The sequence below is a fragment of the Postia placenta genome (assembly GCF_002117355.1).
Source record: "Postia placenta MAD-698-R-SB12 unplaced genomic scaffold POSPLAscaffold_13, whole genome shotgun sequence".
Classification (NCBI taxonomy): Eukaryota; Fungi; Basidiomycota; class Agaricomycetes; order Polyporales; family Adustoporiaceae; genus Rhodonia; species Rhodonia placenta.
Genome location: NW_020169844.1, coordinates 1,205,559 through 1,228,087, shown reverse-complemented (window position 1 = coordinate 1,228,087; position 22,529 = coordinate 1,205,559). Strand labels below are relative to the sequence as shown.

Here is a 22,529-nt window from a genome sequence, read left to right as displayed (position 1 = left end):
GCTTCTCTGCCCTTTCGTCCTTGGAATGCTTCGATGGAATAGGCAACACCGTCATCAGCTCCTGGAACACGCCTGCAACGCCGCGGCCGTGGCTAGTTTTGCCACCTCGCTTTGTCCCCCCATGCCCGCCACAGAGGCCCAAGCATAAAGGCCCGTGTTTTTGTCGACACAGATTCCGGCGACGACCCGGGCCACAACTTGCGTCTTTTGGCGCGAATGGGGCGGTGGTAGAGCCGGATACGTATGTCAGTCTTTACTCACCTCCGACTGTAATGAGCACTGCATTACAGACAACAGGACACGCTTCCGAGACACGGGGCAAGATCGCGGCCGATTACAGCTTACATAAGATGATGTTCTTACACACGCCTTCCTTATTTGGAACGTGGTATGGCTCGTGTAGACGGCGTGTTTGTGGTGTCGAGCAGTGCTTTTCATGGGCAGTCCAGAGGTAGATGTCTCCCCCGGTCCTGACTTTGCAAATGGCTGTTCCGCTGTCCTCACCTGTACCACATCCACATTTTTCCCCGTCCGTACCCGCCACACTCGATGTTCACGTCGATCCTCTTCACCGCCTCACTATCTCTCTCTCTTAATCCCGTGATGACACTTATTGTCTGTCCGGAGCTATTCATATGCTCGTTGTCAACCCTGAGTTTTGACGTCTGCTTCTCTCATTGACTACGCAGCACCAGCTTTGATACTTCGCGTGATTCGCACGTGCAAAGTGGCCAATCCATATCTGAGCTTCTTACGCTTTGTCCCTATACACGGCATATAAACTCAGACGCGTCAGGAAATCGGAAAGTCTTCTTTTCCACTCCCTTGCTTCCTCGGAGATGCATTCCCGCCGAGATCGTCCCCGCTGTACGTCTTCTCTTCGTGATTCTATATACTGATTAATCACGGTTCTCCAATAGCCAAGCTGTGCAGAAATTTTGCTCTCGGATACTGTGCGCAGGGAAGCCACTGTCAATATGAACATTCAGTAGCTGCCCCGTTTGCGATGAACTTCCCTCTCCTCAGCTCTTTATTGAACACTGTGAGTGCGTCTGCTCCCGGGACCGTCTGCCGCCCACTGACAAGGACAATTCGGAACATTGCGAAGTCAAACTTGGATGGAACACAATTTCTACTTCCCATGCCTCCCACATCGTTCAAGGGTGGACTGTCGGCGGCAACCGCCAACCTCCTACAGTCCGCATCTCGAGCAGCTGGCACAACTCCTCGACCCGCATCCCACCATACCCCTACTCTCGGTGCTCCGCGGTACAGGCCACTTTCATGGCGAACGGCATTGTGCAGACATTTCACAAAAAATAGAGGATGGTGTCCACTGGGAGAGGACTGCAACTAGTAAGCTGATCCGTTGCATTCTCAACAGTATCTCACACACAGTAATTCTGCAGCATACATGACTTGCAACTAGCGGAGATCGCCCTCCAAGACGCCCGCTTTCCCGGGGGGCTTCCGAAGACTAATGGAAGTGGCCCCGACAGCCGTAGCAAGGCAGCGACCAAGCATAGTCACTGTTGGGCCTACGTCCAGGGCCTGTGTCACGTCAAGGATTGCGCCTACCTACATCCCGTGGCAGTCCATCTTTGTACGTTCCGTCTATTGACCTGCCCTTGCCGCCACTCATTCTTAGCTCGACGTCCCAGTTATCCGCCATACACCCTGCCTGGCGTGGCCGAACTGTCCGATGGGCGCGCTGTGTCCCTTCAAGCACCCGGAGCCAATCATACCCAAGGTGCCCGTCCTGCCCACCTCGCTCGAGTCCACGCCGAGCATGCGGCCTCCGAGCCCAATCGACAACGCATTCTCCGGCGCCGTCCAATACCACGGCACGACGTACTTCCCCCTCCAACCCCAAATGCCACTCTCCCCGCCTGCGCCGAGCGCGTTCCAGCCCTCGCCACAGTTCTACGCCCAGAGCCCGCCAGAGCTCAGCTTCCGCCACGCGTTCGGCTCGCCCCCGTGGCACCCCGCGCTGTCGCCACTCGCGCTCCGCGCGCACGCCCCGCCGCCCTTCTTCCACGACGCGCCTGCACGGCCGCCGCCCCCGCTCCTCCCGCTCCCGCCGCCACACCCGTTCCCGCCGCCGGCGTACCACTACGGCCCACCACCGGGCGCGCCCATGCCGAAGAGCCGCACGATCTACGCTACGCCGCCGCTCTCGATCCACACGCCGTTCTCTGGGCAGATGCGGCGCCCGCCGGCGCGCGACCCGAGCGTGCCCCGCTCGAGCGTGTCCTTCGACCCCATCGTCGAAGAGCTGGCCAAGGCCGACGCGGAGTTCAATGTGCCCCCGCAGCGGCAGCGCGCCGGACACGCGCGGCGCGTGACCGTTGCGCTGAGGAGCAAGGAGGACACCGATGCGCTCGGGCTCTTCCCTCGGAAGACGTCGAGGGAGAGCTGGCAGACGCACGGGAGCCGCGGCACGCATAAGGCGAGTTGTGATCCCATTCGCGATGTCTGCGCAACTGACATGTGTTTCTGCTTTCACAGAGCTGGGCACCCGCATCCACGTCTACGAGCATTCTGTAAGGCGACGGTCTGACTCCTGCGTGCCTATCTACAACACATCTAGAACTGTTTCTATCTTTCATTTCCATTCACTACTTTTTGCGACACTATTTTGTTACCGGCACGGATCCTCCACAATACACGGTCATGTACAGGCTGGATCGGACCATGGCATCTATTCCGGAGGGACCTCTTTCCCGTCGACGAGTACCGCGTCTTTGCCTTCATTCAGTGTCATTTTCCGCAATACCTACGCGTTCATTCGGTACTCGTCGCGCTGTTGTATTACCCTAGTGCCATATTTTTCTCGACTGCACCGGAACTACGCCCTTCAATGGCGATTGCGATGCATGTATGTGTAATGTCTCTGATAGCGCAATCCAATCCAATACTATACTACTGTACACACCCCGATGCTTCCGTGTCCTGCGCTTTCATCTCACCTCGGAGCTTCGGCCTGCTTTGGGCCCGAAGCTGACTGGCCCGTCGGCGACATGCAAGCTACGAGTTCGCAGCCGACACGCTCTCCGCAGGAGCGGATACCGCCTTGGGGCACAGCCACTCGGCCTCGAGACACGCGCGAGGGAGGGTCACGTAAGGCCCGCGTGAACCGCCACGATCGGCCTGAGATCCTGCGAATCTGGACGCCGTGCATGACTACAGGAAGACCAATAACGACAGACCTCCCCTCGCGAAGTATACATTGGGGCAAGGCGGGGCAGAACCCCGGAAGCTAGCGGCAGGAGCCGGCAGCAGTGCAGAGACGGCGACGGGCGGCCGATCAGAGCTAGACGCTTGCCGTTACCCCCTCGTCCTCTCGCCGTCGCGCGTCAATGCGGCGCGTCCTGCTCAGAAAGAATTCGTCGTGTACATGTCTCGCTCCATGACTAATTGTCAGACTGAAGAAGCTGCTGGTATCGCGTCACAGCAGGGTGCCGAGCGCCGCTATGCTCCATGCCGTCTATCTGCACTTTCTGCGAGGGAGGTCTCTCAATATTCGTCTTGCTGTAATGAATCGTGCGCGCTCCCAGCGTGTTCCTGACAGAAACGCGGCGCGCGGGCACTGGCGGCGGCGCCGGGTCCGGAAAACACATACACACGCACACAGAGAAATAAACCAGGAAAGAAACGTGTGCTACTGCGCGATATGATACAGACGGGGCCGGGGCGCGCGTGCAGACCGCCTGGCGGACGATAATGTTAGCGGGCAAAACGTGAACGTGAGCAGAGCGACAGCCCGTTTCCGGGCTGCGGGAGGGGGCGTGCATGCGTGGAGGCGGAGACAGAGCAAGGAAAGCAGGCGGGACATATGGACAAGCAGATGAGGAGGAAGAACAGACGCCCGGGAGGAAAGACGAGATGCGATGCGATGCGATTCAATGCGACGTATTGCGATTAGGAGAGGAGCGGAGATGCGTGGAGAGATGGGGAAGAGGCTTGCGCCGCGCTCAGCCCAGGGCGTGGCTGAGCGTGCTGGAGACGGGTGCCTGCGCCTGCACCATGCCCGGCGCGGGGGACGGCACGCCCACACCCACACCCGGGGCCGCCGCGCCGTCGCCCCCGCTCGGCGCGCACCCCACCCCGAGCAGGCACTGCACGAAGCTCGTGTGCCACGCGCAGCCCGTCGGGCTCGGCGTGCCCTCGCCGCCCGCGAACTGCGGGGGCGTCGGGTCGTGCCACGCGCGCGGCGCCTGCGGGGCCGCCCAGAGCGACGGCGCGAACACGTAGTCCGGCGGCGGCGCGCTCGGGCTCGCGGGGGGCGCGGCGGCCCACCCCGCGCGGCGCTGGCGGTCGACGGGCGTGCCGCGGCCCATGTACGCCTTGCCCTCGGGCGTCAGGAACGTGCACGGCTCGAGCCACGGGACGCGGATGGAGGACAGCGGCGGCAGCCAGTACGCCATCGCGAATGCGTAGGGCGTCGCGACGGGCGGGATTGCCTGGTCCGCTGCGACCGCGGGCTCGCCGCTCGCCATCGGGGACGGGGGCGCCGGCTGCTCGGTGAGGTCGACGTGCATGACGTCACAGCCCTGCGGCGCCTCCTCGTCCGTGTCCACGGCCATGTCGTCGTCGTCCGAGTCGTCGTCGTACTCGTCTCCGGACGTCTTGCTCTCCTCCGTGTCCATCGCGTCGGGGCCGGCCTCTGCGGAGTAGCTGTCGGGGGTATAGTGCTGGAACTCGGTCGGGCGGTAGAAGTAGTGCTCGGCCTGCGCGGCCACGACGGCCTGCACGATCTCGCGGGTGTATCGTCGCACCCTGCGATCCGGAGTCAGTTCAGCGTCAGTATGAGATGGCCGGAGCGCGAGAGGAGCACTTACAGGCATGCGACGCGCTCCTGGCAGGCCAGTTTCCAGACGTTCATGTCGACCGTTTCCGTTCGGCGGGGACGCCGGTGGATGATCAGCGACTTGAAACCCGGGGCGGGCATGTCGTCTGATAGCATGGCATCATCCGAGACGTCGGCGTCACCCACGCCGTCCATATCGGAGGCAGTGATCGGCGGCTGGGAGAGCGGGGATGGGGCAATGCGCCATCGGAACGGTATTGAGACGGGCGCCGGAGGAGGTGCTGGAACGGGTATCGGGTTGACAGGGCGGACCACTGGCGGAGGCGCGAGAAGCTCCCGGTTTCTGTCATGTAAACTCGGTCAGTGGATATTGCAAGATATCCAGGCACCACATAGAGGACGTGGCCAGCAGAGAGGCATGGAAGTGGATAGACTCACGTTAAGTCAGGGAGAACATTGACATTGGTATCAGAGATGGTATCAACGGTGATGGGGGTATCGTTCAGAACGGCAGGCGTTTCCCTGCGAAGCACGTCAGCTGCTACGCTCTAATAAAGGGCTGACGATCCAACTGACAATTCTCGCGCAGCAGGAAGGGTAGCATCAAGCGCAGGGGCGTCTCTGTTGGGAACCTGCGCATTTTAAGGTTACACAAGATATAAATATGACAAAGAAAGTATGCTCACTGGTACCGGCACGGCGGTGTGAGTGTCTTGTGCGACAGCCGAAACAGTGTGGTGACCGATATCCGAGTGACCTCGCGTCTCCTCTTGCCAAATTGGGATAGGGTTCTCCAATGTTCCTGCGGCGTCCGCAGGAATGGGCGTGAGCGGGAGATCGCGATCGACTTTGTCGGACGAGGGGCTGAGATTCAGATTAAGATTTGGACCCGACCTCTCAGCATTGCCAAGACCAGTCTGCGTCCCTTGCGCTGGGCCTGCCCCTATCAGTGCGCGGGGTTCATCGATGGCGACTGGTGGCGAATGGGCCGAGGACGACAATCGTCGCCGCTTGAGGGCACGGAGGGCGCGCGGGGAAGAGGGTTCAGGCGTAGTGTCCTCGAGTGGGACGGATTTGGGGGAAGTGGCAGGTGTGGGGGAGGAGGAGATGGTCGCGGTCGCACGATCGTTGGGATCGGACCCACGACGTCGTTTCCGCGATACCTGCGAAGGAGGGGATCTCGATGTTAGAACAGGCTCAGCCGGGGTCTTGAGAGGCACTGGGCTCGATTCGGTCATTTTCGCAGCGGTCACACTGTCGTCTGCGCAAGGGTCCATGCTGCTGCCATGCTGACTGGCGCTGACGCGTCGCCGTGGACTTCTGCTTCGCCCTTGGCCGCATCTGTCTACGCTGGGGTTCGCACACGGTTTGGGAGAGCTGTTAGCGTGGACATGGAGGCGAGGGGAGCGGCGTGGGGCGTCTGGGTGGGCAAGGATGCCGGTGGCAGGAGCCGGGGACTGTACTATTTGCACGGCTGTGGCCATGACGAGCCTTTGCAGTGATGATGCGAACAATGGGATTCGGTTGAATGGAAGAGTGGACTTGCTTGGGTTAGCGACTATCTGGTCAGACACACAGACGACGTGATACGATGCATTGAGCGGACTAGAAGGAGAGGAGACAAGGAGATGGTTACATTTGGCTACCACGGAGCGGGCTGTGCGCCACGGCAGGTCAAGGCTCCCGTTGATGGTGGTTCTCAATTGAGTCTGAAGCGACTCCTGTCGGAAGCGGGGGATATAGACTGTCCCAAATGCAGATCGGATATCGATGATGGAGGATCGGGTTTCCGAGAACGGGGGGGCAAGTCGAACGCGGGCGAACGAGAACCACACACGCCACGTAGCAAAACACAAACATGCGCAACCACCGTGCCGCCCTCGGCACACACCACGTGACCCCCGCCCTGCCGTTGCCCGCCCTTATATACCCATTCTATTCCCCGTGCTGTCACCGAATATAGCATCAATCGAACCACGCGTAACGGCAACGCCCGTCGCCGCTGTCAGACGCTGCCTCTCTTCTCCGCGGTCCACCTTGTGATCCCATGCTTGGTCACACACAAAGCGCAAAATGCAGGCAATCAAACGCCCATACACGTCCCCCGCCCCGGGCCACGAGTCCTGAGCTAAATGCTATGGCGCCGTTCTCACCCCGACTCTGCACACTGCCCGCGTCGTTGATATATACGCCGTTCACACACGGTTTCTGCGCAGCACCATCACGCTGCCCATGTCAATCTATGCTCCATGCTCTGCCGGCCAGCGGTGCGCCCGCACCTGGACATGTGCGCACGGATATCCCTCGCTTGGCGCGGACCACGACCAAGCTCAAGCGCGAGCCCGGCCAGCGGTCCTTCTTGCTCCTTTCAGCGGTCCATTCTTGACATCATCCTGCACGCTCCTCGCACGGGAGATTCCTCTCACGCGCGTTCATAGAAGATCATACGCCATTAGTACGTGAACCCGCAGGTGGTTCTGCATCTTATGTGTCCGGTTCTGTGGTTCTACGAGACTGCCGAGATTTCGACGGCACCATTATGATATATATCAAGACGTCCCCCAGCTCGTGTTGGGTAACAGCAAGCCCTGGCTGAAACGGGAAACATCCCGCATCGTATTCTCGTCGATTCTGAACCAAGACCCTCGCATGATACCTCTCAACTACAGCGGCCGAGACTAGGACCTAACTGGCAAATCATTACGGCGTCGTGTCTTGATCTCTCTTGTGCAGCAACCATTGACGCGGACGAGTTCTCCAGACCCGCGGCTCGTTCACTCCCTTTTTGAGCAGCGTGCACGAGTATATATCGTCCCCTCCTTTGCTCACTCCTGTTCAGTGCTAAGCTTTGGCCACCGTCTTCTGTCCGCTGGCCATCTCCGTCCGCTGTCGCTTTCATACCCCTAGAAGCCGGAGCGCAGGGAAGGCCGCATTTGAATTGGCTTCGCGATCAGATCCTTCGGCGGGGTTCTAGTCGCTGGACCCTGTATCCCTGGCAGCAGAGTCTGGGCTTGGTTTTGCCTATATCTGCTCGCTGAGTTCGCTTGCCTTGCATTCGATCAGGCTGGCGGCATCCTTGGCGCAGACATTCAGTTGAACCTCCTGTTCACTTTATCACATTACTGCCATGACACCACTCCCCTCGTAGTCGCCCTCAGGTGGGTTCTGCCTAAACCTTTCGCTATGGAATATCTGCTGTAAGTCCCCACAGTCCCTCGTGCGCGTCTTTCGCTCCCAGCGATGGCTGGCAGCCGGGGCAGGCGCGTCGCAAGACGCGATGATACCACAGTGTGTGGTGCGTGAACAAGTTCGGCCGCTAGCCACGCTACACGGCTAAGCTGGTCTCTTAACGGCTACGCGCGGGCGACCTGCCCAGGCTGCATGCCGAACCGGTCGACATTCTGGCGTCGGCTGCATGTGTCACAATGCCGTTGGAATAGTCGACTGGCCTTGCTCTGGTGTCTATTTACGCCCAAGAGGCGGCTCCTGATGTGACGATGTCGCCCTGCGTCTAAACCCTGGGCGACCTTCAGGTCGAACGGGGCGTGGGCGCATATACATTGCTGGAGGGATTATGTTATGTCCCCGATGGTTCCCCCGGTATTTCATTGCCATACCATGGTTTACGTTTGGCAATGGCGTGCATGACGTGCGACATCTGTGACCACACGTGATGTCATGCTTGTGGGGCACACGAGCGCCTGGTCATCTCACTCGGTCCCACCACCGAGTCCGGTGCAGCATCTGGTTACTTGCGCTCATCCTGACCCGTGCTCGCTTCGCTAGCACCTGCACGTTATCCCCCTCAGATTCTGCTTGTGCCTGGGGACTCGTTTCTGGCTTGTGACGAACTGCATCAGCGAAAGAGGCTTTATCATACACGGTCCGAAATGGGTGCGGAGGAGAACAAGGAGCCGAGACGTCGCCGAAAGGTAACCTTAAAGGTGCGTGGCCAACCTTACAGGACTCGTATAACAGGGCTGACATTCATCTCGCAGAAGGCCTCTGTCAGGAGTCAGCAGGACGGGCTGCTCCGGAAGCCTAACAATCCCCGCAGGCACGCAGCCCCCGCTGCGGCCCGCGTGCGTATGCAGAGCACCGCAGGCGACCTGAAGCTCCCGATTGAATTGTGGACGGCAATCTTCGAGTATCTCGGCCACGCAGACCTCCGGCAGGCAAGCCGCATCTGCCGCGGCCTGCAGGCAGAGGCGGAGACGGTGCTGTACCGCAGCATCAACGCAGAGATCCACGTGCTGCGCTTCCACCATGCGCTGAGCGCCGCGCCGCGCCGCGCGCACGCCGTCCGCGCCCTGGCCCTCCAGCCGCCGTACGAAGAGCTCCGGACGCGCACCAGGGTGTGGAACCAGGTGCTCCGCATGCTGGCGAACCTGCGCACGCTCGGGATATGCAACGGGGAGGTCCCCGCGCACCTCTGGGGCCCGCTCGTCGCGGGCTGCGGCTTCCGCCTGCGCGCGTTCGGGAGCGCGTTCGGCGTGTCCCCCGCCTTGCTGGGCTTTCTGGGGCGCCAGACGGCGATCGAGGACCTGACGCTCTATCTGCACGACGCGCGGCTGCCCGCGCTCGCGCCCGGCGTGCTGCCGGCGCTCCGTGCGCTCGAGACCTCGCAAAGTTGCGTATCTGCGTTCGCGGCCGCGCCGCGGAACATCACGCACCTCCACCTTGGGTGCGACGATCCGGACGCGATACGGCCTGCGCTCCGTGCGTTCGCGCATCAGCTGGTCAGTGTGCGGGTCGATCGGCAGTTGCGGCCAGGCGACGTCGGGCGGCAGTATCCGACGGGCGTTGTCGACGGCATTGCGCTGCCTGCGCTCAGGTTCCTTGAGGTCAGGGACACGTCTTCTAAGGTGCGTCGCGCGTGGCGAGCAGGGACGCGGGGGTCAGGGGCTTATGGTGGTTCGCAGCGTCCGCTCACGCACATGGACGAGGACACGATAGCGGATGCGCTGGCGCGGCTGGACACCGGCTTGGAGACGGTCATATGGCATCCGGACTGGTTCTGGGCGCATCCCCCGCGCGGACGGAAGACAGACGACTGGGAGACGTGCATCGGCGACATGAAGCGCTTCGCGGCCGCGCTGTTCCAGGCCGCCCCGACTCTGAGGCGTTTCGCTTACCGTCCGATGAGGACGGCGATGCTGGTCTCGTGCACCCTTGAGCGGGGGGAGGTCCGCGAGGACGAAGGCGCAGTGGGTAGCAGCGACTTGTGGAGAACTATCAGCGGATAGAGAAGCTAGGTTGTATGCATCCGTTCTTCTGCCTCTGCGGGCGTTGCCCCGTGTCCTGCGTTCGTGAGGTGCTCACTTGGTCTCTTCATCATACTCTACAGGGCCATCCCTTCGCAGTGATTCCGACATGACCACGCAAGTGTAGACTTGGCGAGACCATCACGTCACATGATTCACCCTCAAAAAGAAATAGGAGATATATTTGAATAGCGTCGACCAGCTCCAGATAACACGAGGAATCACCACGCCCACAGGGCATCTTTCCACCCACTCCCCTTTGTCTTTGTCTTTGTCTTTGTCTTTGTCTAGCCTGTGCTGCTGCCTGAAGCGTGACATTTGTGTCTGGAGGTGTCTGTGTGCTATCCTATCTGCCTTCCCATAATCATCAAAACCCGAGATTTGTGCCAATCTCACCGTATCGCATCCTGCGAGTACCTCAATCATGTCTCCGCTACGCCAGTCTACAACACGCTTGGAACAATGACAACTTGGTCCCTCACGGCGCCCATGCATTGCTATGCTACACGGCACTGACAGAGCTCTAGCGCGGCAAGATCCTCTCTGGCTTCTGCGACCTTGCGGGTAAGTGCACGAACCTGTACGTCCCGCTATTGTCCTCTCAACAGCCCGAATATCAGATATCAAATGAATGACGTACAGCTGGATGGCCACCTGTCGCGGATCAGGTGGTTGGGTTACTGGAGCGTAGCAGCCTGTACTCAACAAGGAAATGCGGTTCGGTGTTCGGCACGTCTTGTTTCTGAGTATGTCACGAAAATGCGAGGTGATTGCTGCGTGTCAAACTTACTGTACATTCGAACATGGGGTGCGTGCTTTCACGCTTGAACTGCTGCGTCCCGTCCAGTCACTTCTCTGCATATACATTCCAAACGCAAAATATGTGACTGTCCACTGTGACTGTACCCGATATTTCTATTGATGCCATTTGTGATCGACGTTTGATGGGATGATGCGAGCACCATGCGCGGCCTGCCACCACACCCCTGCTTCATGACAACGTCCACATTCAGAGCCGCTAGCTGAACACGCTTGTCGAGCATGGAGACACTTGTGGACGATCTTGACTTAGCGCGGGATATGATTCGACTTCTCGGAAATGAAGTGAAGCAGCTTCGTCAACAGTGCCAAAGTTGCCGGTGCAAGGTGTGTTAAGTAATGTGACGCAAGTGTCTACACTCAACGTGCATTCATGACAAGCAGGACAGATCAATTTCCTCTCCAGATGCTGGCGACCGCGCCGAGTTGGCGGAACGAAACAGACAGCTGGAAGAGGAACTACGCGAAAGCCGACTACGACTGCAGGTGGCTCTGGAGAGTGAAGACGTCAAACAAAATACACTGCTCGTGAGTTTGGTCGTTCCATAGACTGCTATGTCATGGCGGGTTCAAGTACAAGGTGGACGTATACCCAGAAATCGTCGAGAGCGTTGCAAGGGCAGGAGGAACAGGAACACGTACGAGATTTGTTCCCGCGGCAGCTTATAGTCGTTCGAAACTGTTCACCTCTGTAGGCGGCTGCGTTCGAGGCGCTGAAGAATAAGTGGAAGGCGTCGCGGGAGAAGTATAAGAACGCTAAGGAATCCATGAATACTCTCCAATCCGTACGTCTACCCCGGCTTCCTAAGTTGCGACCGTTAAGCTTTATCTTCAAATTGAAGGACCTTGAAGAGTCTCAACTAAAATGTCAGCGGCTGAAAGAAAAGCTACGAATGACAAGGGAGCAGTTACCGAAGCCAGAGGTGTGTATCTGATGACTCAGGATATGGCAATCTGTTCATCAGGGTGTCATATCAATAGTTCGATGCTCAGCAATTCATAGAGACCTTAGTTGTGGGTGACTTCCAACCGAAGACTTTGGACCACTTTTCGGCGGAGTTACGGCTATCTATTCCTCCTGTAAGAACCTAATGTTCTTCCCTCAAAACTACTGCCTGACTCACACTGGTACAGGAAGTGCTACAGACATTGTGAGTGCTGCGAATATCCTCGAAGTCCACACACGCTTGACATCGTGCAATAGCACGCAGAATGCTATTATTAGCTCCAACATCGATGAGATAATTTGGTCTAAGCACGGCCAGAAGCACGGCCTAATGATTGTTCCTACATATCGGTATAATGCGAAGGCCCAGAGAGGCCAGGGCTCCTGGCAGGCATCTGGACTCCTCGAGGATCTTGTCAAGAATGTCGGACAGAAGCGAGAATTGTTCTACATGCACGACCGCCGCTGGTTCTATTATGGTCTCTACGAATATGTCGGTATGACGGCAATGACCACGCACGACGTGCGCCATATGGGTTCTACGGTGGGTCATTCCGGTGATGAACAGGTGATAGCGTGGCTGATGCGGGTTTAGAGAGTTACAGACAATGCCATAAAACGAACGGTACTCTTTCCTGACCTTGTGCCGCCTATTACTAAGACGATGGTACAAAATATGTACGAGGAAGGTGTCCTCAAAGTCAGTTGCCTCGGTCTCAAGTGTGTCGGCTTCAACCACAACTTGTATCGGGCGTTGCAAGAAGAATTCGGCACACGGAACAAGAGGGCAACGATCATACATGTCCCTCAGGAAGGTGCTACGGATTCGAATACGAAAAAGAGAGCTCACACGGCTGGGGGTCATCGTGACCAGTCTAAGAAAGCCAAGACTGATGCCAGCTAGCTCTTTATACTTCTTGACTCGCTTGCCTAAATGATTTATTCCATGTTGTTAGACCTGTTGAGCTTGAGCTTGAAGCTTGAAGCTTGAAGTTTAGTGAAGCAATTTTTGCTGCAAGCCCGGTGACCATGAACACTATAGTTGCTATATTAGGGATCCATGACGCCATCGTCAACTTGCTCACATAACCACACACACGCCTCTCTCCTCGACGCTCAGTGCTCAGCGCTCAGCGTTGGCTCGATAAGTAATATGACACGTCCCGAATAAGCACTTACTGTTATCTTCACAACTCCCGTGTTCTGACAGACATCGTTGCTGGAAGATGGGGAGCATAAACACGACTTTGCCACCTGAGATGGGTGATCGCATTCTCGACCATCTCTGGACCGACCGCAAGGCGTTGGTGGCGTGCAGCCTCACATGCCGCGAGTGGCTGCCAACTACTCGCCTGCATATGTTTAACACAATCACCATCGATGCAAACACAAGGCAGCGCTTTGAAGAGACACTAGAAGAGTCCCCCCACCTCGCACTGTATGTGCGTCATCTTATCGCCCATGTCTCTCCTGGCTCTGGCCTGTCAGAGCAGATTGGCGTTCTCAGTCGGCTCGGCAACACCGCCGATCTCACGCTGGTCAATTGGCATGTCTCCTCCATAGACAGCGAAACCGTGACAGTTGTCCAAAACATCCGACGCCTCTACCTGCGCCGCTCCTCTCTGGGCATCTCCGACATCATCATCCCCCTGCTGTGCGCGTTCCCCATCCTCTCTGAGTTGCACATACAACAGCCGACGTACTCCCGTGCCGGGTTCAGGTTTGACCTCGCCGTAGATTGGGCGGCACAATCAGACACTAAATTCGCGACTCTCACCCTCCCGGAATCCCTTCGAACGGGTTCCCTCCATCTCGCAAACCCGCCCATCATGCTCATTCAATGGCTCGCTGAGGAGCAGCTGCAGCTCCGCCCCACGGCACTCCATCTTTCCTGGGCCCTAGGCAACGACCCGCTCTGTTTCGCACCACACTTTGTGATGTTCCTCTCCAGACTGTTCAGGGCGGCCGGTAGCAAATTGCAGCACCTGACGCTTTCGCCGGTTTGGGTGTTGAGAGGCTTCCGAGTTCCATGGGGCCTCCAGACCAACGACCATCTCCGGAGCTTGCACCTTGACGTGACGCCATTCTTCGAGCGCGCTCACTGGGTGCACCAGGCCTTGCAAGAGATCACCTCTCATGTGCTTGCGCGCATCGAGATCGGATTTTGCTTCGACTGTATCGGCATCGATGTTACCGCTGTGCATGCCGTGGCTAGCTGCCTAGTCTGGGAGGATGTAGACCGCTGCCTGGCACGCCTGGCAGAAGACAATCCGGGTCTCGAGATTGCGTTCCTCCTGCCTATCTCTGAGCACGATGCGGTTACCGCCGTCTTCAATCACCTCCCTCTCCTACGCGAGCGGCAATGCCAACTTGGGGTATACTTTGACGCCCAGAACCTAGAGAAACTTAGAGGTGACCCTCAGACGGCGACGCTTACGAGGCTTGGGCGCCGCGTCTCATGCCCTGAATAGTGTTGACAGTAAAGCAGATATCACGCAATGCATATTTAGCCTTAGGTAGGACGGACATTAACGGGACGCGACCATATGGTAGATTGTTCCACGTACTAGCTCAACTGAGATTTCTAGCGGTGTTAGATACAGATGACCCACTTGATGATCATGTAATCCAGAGGAAATACATGACTACTGAGACAAGACACAAGTATCTTACACGTACACCAGGTCGCAATGAAATCATGGCGGGCAATATCATGCCTAGGTGAACGAGACCGCATACCTAATGATGTTATAGCGATGGATTCCACACACTCCGACCGTTGACGCTCGAGTAGGGCGTCGTCTCGCGCACCACCGCGCCGGGTGCAAACTTTTCCGAGAGGACAGCGAGCTTCGAGCGGTACTCATCGATGCCAATGTACGCACCGCACATTCGTCGCTTGCCATCAAACGCAGAGCGGCCATGTAGTACTCGATGGTTGTCGACAACTGCGTTGCAAGAATCTCATTATGTCTGCGTGCAAAATAGCGCGGAGGTGCTTACCGACTGCCGTACCGGGTGAGAGCTGCACCCAGTATTCGGAATCTGCGCTTGTCAGAAGCTGGTGCCACTTCCGTATTGAATCATACCTAATACTTGTCAAGTTTTGACCGACGTTTCTGATGCAAATAACGTACCACTCCTCTACTAGTCCGGGTTCAAGGTGGCTCATGACGCTGCGGTCGTCGTTATTCCACCGCACCTGTATTAGCTCATCATCTGCGTGTCGCAGAACAGGATACCCTCCCTGGGGAGTTGGTGTATACAGTGCACTGGGCTCTCCTGCGGCATGTGCAGGGACGCGCACACGTGAGAGGTGCTCATACGCGGTGGGATGCAGCTCCTTCAAGATAGAGGCGACATAGAAGCCATCCACAAGGAGGGTCGCACCGCCTTTGCCACCCGTGTGCTCGAGGAGATGGAATAGTTGTAGACCACATGGGTCGGTCTACCATGTCCTAAGTTAATACTCTGTAACATAGTTGAACAGACAGTAAGGACATACGTAATAAGTCGTATCTGTATGCGCTCCTAATGCCATCGTGGTATAAGCTGTATCTCCTTTGGCAAGGTCTGACGTGAAATCCCAGAATTTGCCATCTGAGGGACACCGTCAGCTGCGATCTACAAAGATTATTTGAAACACACATTGGGTTTCACGGATGAACCCAATTCGGCAGGAGAGCCCTTCGGTGGCTTCGGGGGTTGGTGGAACACTGGTAACAAAGCAGAAGCCGAATTTATCCTGAAGGAAATCATCAGGCTGGACATGTGCACCGGTGAGTATAGGCCAAGCGTACCACATTCGATAACCACTTGAACAATCCCTGCTCGTCCTCTGACATTACTTCTTCGTATGTCACAGTAGGCGGTGATTGCAGGATTTTAGAGCCCCATAGGATCCTCCTTCACCGAGGTGAGTACGATCAGACCAAGCACAACGACCAGACATACTCGGGATGTGATGGCTTGGATAATGGTGGATCATACGAATTCTGCTGCAGCCATGACCACGGATAGAATGAGGTGTGCGGTTGTGATGACGGCCCTGAATAAGACAGATATAGAAGGCTGGAAAGTAGAACGCACGAACACTACTTGCATTTCACTTCCAAACCGTCAGCCTTCGACTCGACTTGTACAGGCTTGACGTCTGGAGGAATCTACGACGAACGTTATTAAGGACAATCTCAACAGAATACTGTACGTACTTCGAACGTGTTGACCAACCGCTGCTTGGTAGCTGAATGAAAACATTGCGGGCATCGGCAATGATCCCGCAGCCAGATGTGATGACTGTCCGCCATGCAATCCGTCAGGTGGAATATATGAGAAGGATGCCTCGGCGTACTATCGAGAAAATATGTGGGCATCCCAGCCGATGATGACCTTGCGGTCATCAATCCTGCTAGTTGGTAGGTCAACGGAGCCATCTGGGGACTGGTGAGAAGATGATGATGGTTGAGGTTGAGGTTTCAGAGCAGCAGCAGCAGAAGCCCAGCGGGAGAACGTGTTGGTGGAATATGATCGTTTTGATAATTGAGTACCATTCCGTGAGCGTGGCTGTCGTGATCTGGTGAGGCCAGCTTGCACAACGTGAGAGAAACAGAACTGACCGAGACACGCGCTGCAGAAGCTTGCAGGCTGCTTTTCTTCAGGTCTCTCGCTGCGCAGCCAAAAGGCCTCTTGGCCGTCTCAAGCCTGAGACATGAAGCAGAACGCAGCATGGTGTGTCACACAGACAAGGAGTTAACAAGCGTCGGAGGTGAGCTTTCGACAAAGAGAGCCGAGACTGAGCTCACCAGAGCTAGAGCGGCGGAGAATTCACGGGCCATCGGCACTCTGCTGACGCGTGACTATTTCTTACGCGCCTCACGTGCCGATGTCACGCACTCAACGCGTCGCGTCAAAGCGCGACATGGGACTGCCGGCGCCGTTCTCGCCGCGGCCATCACGCGTCACGCTCAGACATGAGAACCCTGAATGTTAAAAGTTGTCGTGAAACGAATTCTGTCTAAGATATACAGAAATACATTTTAAGCAGACAGTGCATGTCCTCATGCTGCCGCCCGGATAGATTTTAGCACATAGCCCTCCAACCCCCCACAGACCCAGAGCTCTTGCACGCTCGTCCCCACAACACCGACGGTGTAAGTCTTCCTCGACGCGTCAGGCCAGCTCACCTCAACCCGGCCTTCCGCGACCCTCACGTCTATAGACAACCCCTCGTTGACCGTCAGCTCGCCCTTCTTTCCTCCCGCGCCGCGCTTCCCATCCTTCGCATACTCTCGAGTGAGGTCCGCAACAAGTTCCGGGCACTCGATGCAGACAAGGCCGTTGTTGATTGCGTTGCGCTTGAAGATATCGCCAAACGAGCCCGCGATAACCAACGGGACGCCTGCAGACTTCAGTGCCGTCGCGGCCTGCTCTCGAGACGAGCCAGTGCCAAAGTTGAACCCGGATACGAGCACCACGCCGCGCTTGGTATCCGCAGACTCACCACCTCCGCATTGTTCATTGCGGATGGACGCCACGAGACCTGCAAAAGTAGTGTCGTAGTTCTCCATAACAACTTCTGCCTGCCGCTCGAGCGTGATGTCATCCTGGTACGTGTACTTGCCAGGGTACAGAGCGTCGGTGTTCAAGTTGTCTTGAGGCGCGAAGAGCAGTGGTCCCGCAAATGTCGACGGGAAGCCGGGCAGGACAGCCTCTTTTTGTGCAGATTCGCTGCTGGCGGAGGTGTCTGCGGAAGGTGTGATGATCGCGTGAGTCGGCGCGTGAGCTGGAGGTTGTGTCTGAGGGTCAAGAGAGTCCGGGCTGCAGATGTATCCCTTCACAGCGCTAGCCGCGACGACCGCAGGGCTCGCCAAGTATGCCTGGGCTTTCGGGCTGCCCATTCGTCCCTTGTAGTTCCTGTTCGTGGCGCTAATTCCGACCTCTCCATCCTCAAGCAACCCCGTCCCGAGACCTATGCATGGGCCGCAGCCAGACGGCAGGGGCTTCGCACCAGCGGAAATGAGCGCTTGCCAGTCACCGTTCTGCTCAGCATCTTGCTGCACCTGCGAGCTCGCCGCTGCGACGTAGAATTGCACGCCAGGTGCAACCTTAAGGCCGCGGATTACGTCCGCCGCCGCCGAGATGTCGGACAGACGAGCGTTTGTGCAGCTCAGGAGGTACGCCTTTTGGATGGGGATATGTTGTGACTCGAGCACGGGCAGTGGGGTGGAGATCTTGACGCTGTTTGGACCGGAGACATGTGGGACAAGCGTTGACAAGTCGAGCACCAGATGTGACGAGTAGGCGGCGCTAGGATCGGACACCATGGTGTTAGCCCGGAGCTCGTCGAGCCGCCGGCGGTTAATACGCTGGTGTTCTGGCGGGGGCGGAATCGACGATGCAAGTGCAGGGGACGCGAATGTGCGCAGTTCCAGTCGCTTCAGCGCACGCTCGTACCATTGCAGTAGCGTGTCATCAACGGGGAATACACCGGCAAGTGCGCCCCACTCCGTCGTCATGTTCGCGATAGTAAGCCGATCGTCGACTGTGAGAGCCGACACACCTTCTCCTGTAAACTCGATAGCGGCGTTGAGGACCTCGTCGTTGTTGAAGACACCGCACAGTGCGACAATCACGTCCTTCCCCGTTACCCCGGGAGAGAGTTTGCCCTTAAACTCAACCTTGACCATACGAGGAACCTGCCACCACGTCTTGCCAGTCGCCCAGAGCGCCGCCGCATCTGTGCGCACTATTGGCGTACCGACACAGCCGACGCCGCCATACATGTTGCTGTGACTATCGCTCGCGACGGTGAGTGCATTCGGGAAGGCATAGCCCTCTTCGACGAGAACCTGGTGACCGATTCCGCGACCTGCCGGATAGAAGTCTATACCGTGCTCCCTGGCAAAAGCCTCGATGGAAGCGTACTTCAGCATGTTCTTCTCAGACCTGTTCTGCACATCATGGTCGAGTGTGAACACCAGCTGCGAAGGATTGTTCACCCGAGCTGCACCGAGAGACTTGAATCTGTCATGTTCTGGTCAGCGTATTTGTACAAGGCATGGTGAATAGTGTAGACGAGAAGCGGTAATATGATATCCCATTCCGGATAGTTTGTATGATTGATTGCTGCGTCAAGCTGTGCTCAGTGACCGCTCATAGGAGTAGATGGTTAGAAGTCGATAGGCACCCAATTCTATGCACACTACGGAAGCTTGTTGTGATATGTCCGAAGCATGTATCACACGTTTCGGTCATATTCCATCAAGTACTCTAAATCCACCGGCAGGGAAGGAGCAATCACCATAGAGGTGATGAAATCCTCTCAGGAGACAAAAATGCTGCCACTTACTTGGTTATTACCGGCCCAGTATTGTCATGCGTCATGACATGCTCTGGAGATATCATTACATAGTCGCCTGCCTTAACCACTTTGCCCTCAGGTAGATCGACAGCATATTTTTGGACCACCTTCTCGATTACAGTCTGAGGGATTCGAGGAACACGAGCATCCGAGACGGTCGCGAATGACCTTGCAGACAGATGGCGAGCTTGTCTGAGGCCAAGCGAGAGAAGCAGCCTCATGCTCGCTACTGTGCGCACCCCTGGCACAGTTTGTCTGGACGGTTAGCTGAGGGCCAAGCTGAGTTGTCGCCTGGAAAGAGACGAGGTTTACTCGACAGTCGACTCAAAGCTCGAAGTCAATTATGTCAAGTCACGTGCGTTTAAACTACAGGCTGAACCAATCCTGCTCATTGAATTTGAACTCGCGTCCACAGCGTCCAGGACTCTATGTACGCCCACCAGGCCTTCTCGCTGATAATGAACCATGTTTCAGGCCTGCAAGACTCAAGCTTCAGGAGGTAATTAAACCTTACTTGTTCGCATGCGTCTACTAACCTTGAGCATGTTCGCATGCCGAAACGACGAGGCCGGGGCTGACATGCCAGTGCCAGCCTCCCGACATTGTCAGCCAAGATACTTATGGCCTCAGACCGACGCCTTGTCCGCTCCTCAGACTACTCTTGGTCTTTGCGTTCACACAACTCCCTCACGCCCGCACGGCATTCACGGTCCTTCCTTTATACGATGGTCTCAGCGCACTTGCCACTCGTTCCATGCCTCCTCTTGTCTTATTCTCTTGCTGGTCTCGCAGCACCTGCTATCTCTGGTTACTCAGCTTCGATTGTCACTGAGTCCATAATCAAGCTACCCACCCTCCCATCAGGACCCAATGCAGGTAGCGCGACCCCAAGCCCAACGTCTCCGGTGCCCAGTGCCGCCCCATCGAGTGCTGTGGAAGCCATAGACTCGAAACTCTCAGCAGGCTCTCTGACATGGATTGCGACGACGGAGACCATCCTGCTTATGCCGTCACAGCCCGGGATTTCCGTTTCAGGTAACTTGGCCAAGCCATCTCCTTCGCCTGTCGCATTCAACGCTGCTGCAACGTCGACCGCACGGATATCAAGCTCCCTTCATGAAGATGCTGTTGCCTCGAGTAGTACGACAGATTCTTCTGCGACACGACTAGCGTCAGGGTCCTCAGGTGCCATTCTGTCGGCTTCTAGGACCACTCTCTATGTTCCGCCCTCATTTTCAAGCACTAAGTCTGCAGGTGTGCAGGCTATGGTCTCGTCACCATCAAGATCCATCTCTGCTACTTCAGAGACCCCCAGCAGCTCCTCAGCGACACCCTCTTCGACAATTTCAAGACCTGTCGCTACGGACATTACCGATCCCAATCCGACAGACGAAGATCAAGCGACCTCCAATGCAGCAAGCCAGCAGGCGCGCAGATCAGCTATCCTCGCAGCGTTCTTAGTCATTGGAACGTTCTCCATGCTTGCAATAGCTATGGCTTGTATGCGTTGCAAGCTTCCCTCACGGCTTCGTCGCGTCAAACGGCAGAATCGAGAAGTCCGTTTCGATCTTTCGAATCTTGAAGAAGGGCAAAAGGTCCCTCCGTCGCCTGCAGCTGTGGATCTGGATGAGAAGAATAGCCTTGTTCCTGGTCCCCCAGAAATTCAAGACATTACGCTACCCACTTTATCGCAGCAACCTTCTGCCATCGGAAACACTAATGCTTACCTGGCGTCATCTGAACCATCCTCCGACTGGCGAGTGTTCGCGTCAAATTTGGACGGTCAGTTTGAGGACGTGACACATATACTCTCGTCAAACGTGTTCGCGCCGCTCGATCGTACCGGCGGCTCACCTGGGAAGAACTCAATCTTGTCAGCTTCATCAAATCCGGAGTCCGAGGAATCGCGCCCTTCGGGTCGTGCTAGCGGCGGCTCGGCAAGCCTCACGGGTGTGTCCTACAAGTCATGCGAGTCGCGCTACTCCACTCCAAGCATCAAACGCTATTCCCGTGACGGCCCTCAAAAGTCGGAATCCATGACGCCCTCGTTCTCGTTCTGCGACTCGCCAGCCACATCGGACGCCGTCCGGACGCCTGACCTCAGCAAAACGGCGGATGCCACGGCTGGCGTTGTGGGTAGCGACGAGCCGCACGTCCTGACTCGCGGGCTTCGCGACTCGGAGGATGTGGACTTTAGCTCCGAGTGGGACGTTGCAAGAGCATACGGTGCACATAGCAGTATTGGAAAGGAGTCTGTGCTTGGTGCTGTTGCTGAGACGATGGAGCCTGTCGAGGTTGGTGGGCGCAAGTGTGTTTTGGTACAGGGATGAGCGCGTTCACAGCGGTCGATATGATGCGCTGTGTGAGTAGACGAGTCAAGTGATCGTAATACACCTTTGGCACGCATCTTGCACAAAAAGTCGTTGCCGAGACATGAGTAGATGGCCAAATCTCAGAAGGTGGCCCTGGAGTGAAGAAGCGACGCGACGCGACGGCATGTCGGTCACGTGGGACGCGTCGTGCGGAGCGCGATGATGTCGACCACCACTACGACTTCGACTTGCGCCGGCGCAGAGCATCTCTCTACATCATGTCTCGCTTGACGCAGTACCTCAATCGCACCAGTAAGCTTGTGCGGGACAATACTTCGCGCGGTGAGCATTCTGGCGGCGACCACATCCGTTGTGCAAGCATCTGACTTGCATTCTAGTCCTGCTTATGCAAGGCGCGGACGAACCCTCGAGAACACCTAAGACTCTATTCACATTCAACTCGAACGAGGATATCCAGCAATTTGCGACCGGATGTGACGCCGACGTCGGCGGCACCTCCACTGTTCATTTTGGTCTCGATGACTCCAGTGTCCTGCCCACAAAGAACGGAGAAACAACCGAGCAGATCCGGCGCTCGGCAGGAAAGTTCTGGGGCGAGATGCGTCTCGGGGTACGGGGCGGCCTTGAGGGCAAGATTAGGGGTGGCTACGCTGGATTCCGGAGTAAGGCACGCAGTGGCTTATTTGGTGAGGACCAGATCTTTACATTGACTACTTGCAATGGTTGCAGCCAAGAACAACGCTATTTGGTGAGATGACGGACGATGTCTCGATGCATCGCTTCCTTGCACTGCGGCTCCGAGCAGCTGGCCATCCCCGGACGCGCAACTCGTACTACGTGAATATCCAGACGGACGGGCCTATCACCACCGATTTGTGGCAGCACCGTCTCTACTTCCGACGCGACGACGGGGGTTGGGAAGATATATTTGTGCGCGCGTATATGCTTTCTGATTGAATGCTGATTCGACCGCGTATCAAGATCCCCTTTGCAGACT

General features: G+C 56.9%; 6 protein-coding genes across 6 annotated transcripts; 3 read left to right on the top strand and 3 right to left on the bottom strand.

Moving 5' to 3' along the window:
• Nucleotides 1–1,425: 1,425 nt before the first annotated feature.
• POSPLADRAFT_1049238 (hypothetical protein) lies at nt 1,426–6,294 on the bottom strand (the record flags this gene model as incomplete). The annotated part of the gene is made up of 7 exons (XM_024479693.1): nt 1,426–1,578; nt 1,675–1,923; nt 4,251–4,779; nt 4,842–5,153; nt 5,249–5,332; nt 5,387–5,442; nt 5,497–6,294. The coding sequence occupies 7 exons, from the start codon at nt 6,292–6,294 to the stop codon at nt 1,426–1,428; spliced, it is 2,181 nt and encodes a 726-aa protein (XP_024335903.1).
• A 2,406-nt stretch (nt 6,295–8,700) lies between these two features.
• Nucleotides 8,701–14,310, top strand: POSPLADRAFT_1184817 (hypothetical protein; the record flags this gene model as incomplete). Its single annotated transcript, XM_024489103.1, has 12 exons — nt 8,701–8,754; nt 8,809–9,654; nt 9,733–10,034; nt 11,200–11,224; nt 11,245–11,421; nt 11,589–11,678; nt 11,736–11,816; nt 11,887–11,973; nt 12,028–12,044; nt 12,098–12,383; nt 12,435–12,559; nt 13,050–14,310. 12 exons carry the CDS (start codon nt 8,701–8,703, stop codon nt 14,308–14,310), a joined length of 3,351 nt encoding a protein of 1,116 aa, XP_024335902.1.
• A 277-nt stretch (nt 14,311–14,587) lies between these two features.
• Nucleotides 14,588–16,146, bottom strand: POSPLADRAFT_1151947 (hypothetical protein; the record flags this gene model as incomplete). The annotated part of the gene is made up of 9 exons (XM_024486602.1): nt 14,588–14,787; nt 14,843–14,928; nt 14,977–15,287; nt 15,345–15,439; nt 15,488–15,584; nt 15,640–15,745; nt 15,794–15,910; nt 15,938–16,002; nt 16,051–16,146. The coding sequence occupies 9 exons, from the start codon at nt 16,144–16,146 to the stop codon at nt 14,588–14,590; spliced, it is 1,173 nt and encodes a 390-aa protein (XP_024335901.1).
• Nucleotides 16,147–16,810: 664 nt separating this feature from the next.
• POSPLADRAFT_1173365 (hypothetical protein) lies at nt 16,811–19,482 on the bottom strand. Its single transcript, XM_024488229.1, has 2 exons — nt 19,188–19,482; nt 16,811–18,862 (listed from the first exon to the last, which is right to left on the bottom strand). Exons 1-2 carry the CDS (start codon nt 19,418–19,420, stop codon nt 16,897–16,899), a joined length of 2,199 nt encoding a protein of 732 aa, XP_024335900.1. The 5' UTR covers nt 19,421–19,482; the 3' UTR covers nt 16,811–16,896.
• Nucleotides 19,483–19,924: 442 nt separating this feature from the next.
• On the top strand, nt 19,925–21,613 carry POSPLADRAFT_1075860 (hypothetical protein; the record flags this gene model as incomplete). The annotated part of the gene is made up of 1 exon (XM_024482865.1): nt 19,925–21,613. The coding sequence occupies one exon, from the start codon at nt 19,925–19,927 to the stop codon at nt 21,527–21,529; it is 1,605 nt and encodes a 534-aa protein (XP_024335899.1). The 3' UTR covers nt 21,530–21,613.
• A 176-nt stretch (nt 21,614–21,789) lies between these two features.
• Nucleotides 21,790–22,489, top strand: POSPLADRAFT_1049234 (hypothetical protein; the record flags this gene model as incomplete). The annotated part of the gene is made up of 3 exons (XM_024479692.1): nt 21,790–21,853; nt 21,910–22,206; nt 22,230–22,489. 3 exons carry the CDS (start codon nt 21,790–21,792, stop codon nt 22,487–22,489), a joined length of 621 nt encoding a protein of 206 aa, XP_024335898.1.
• Between the last annotated feature and the right edge of the window lie 40 nt (nt 22,490–22,529).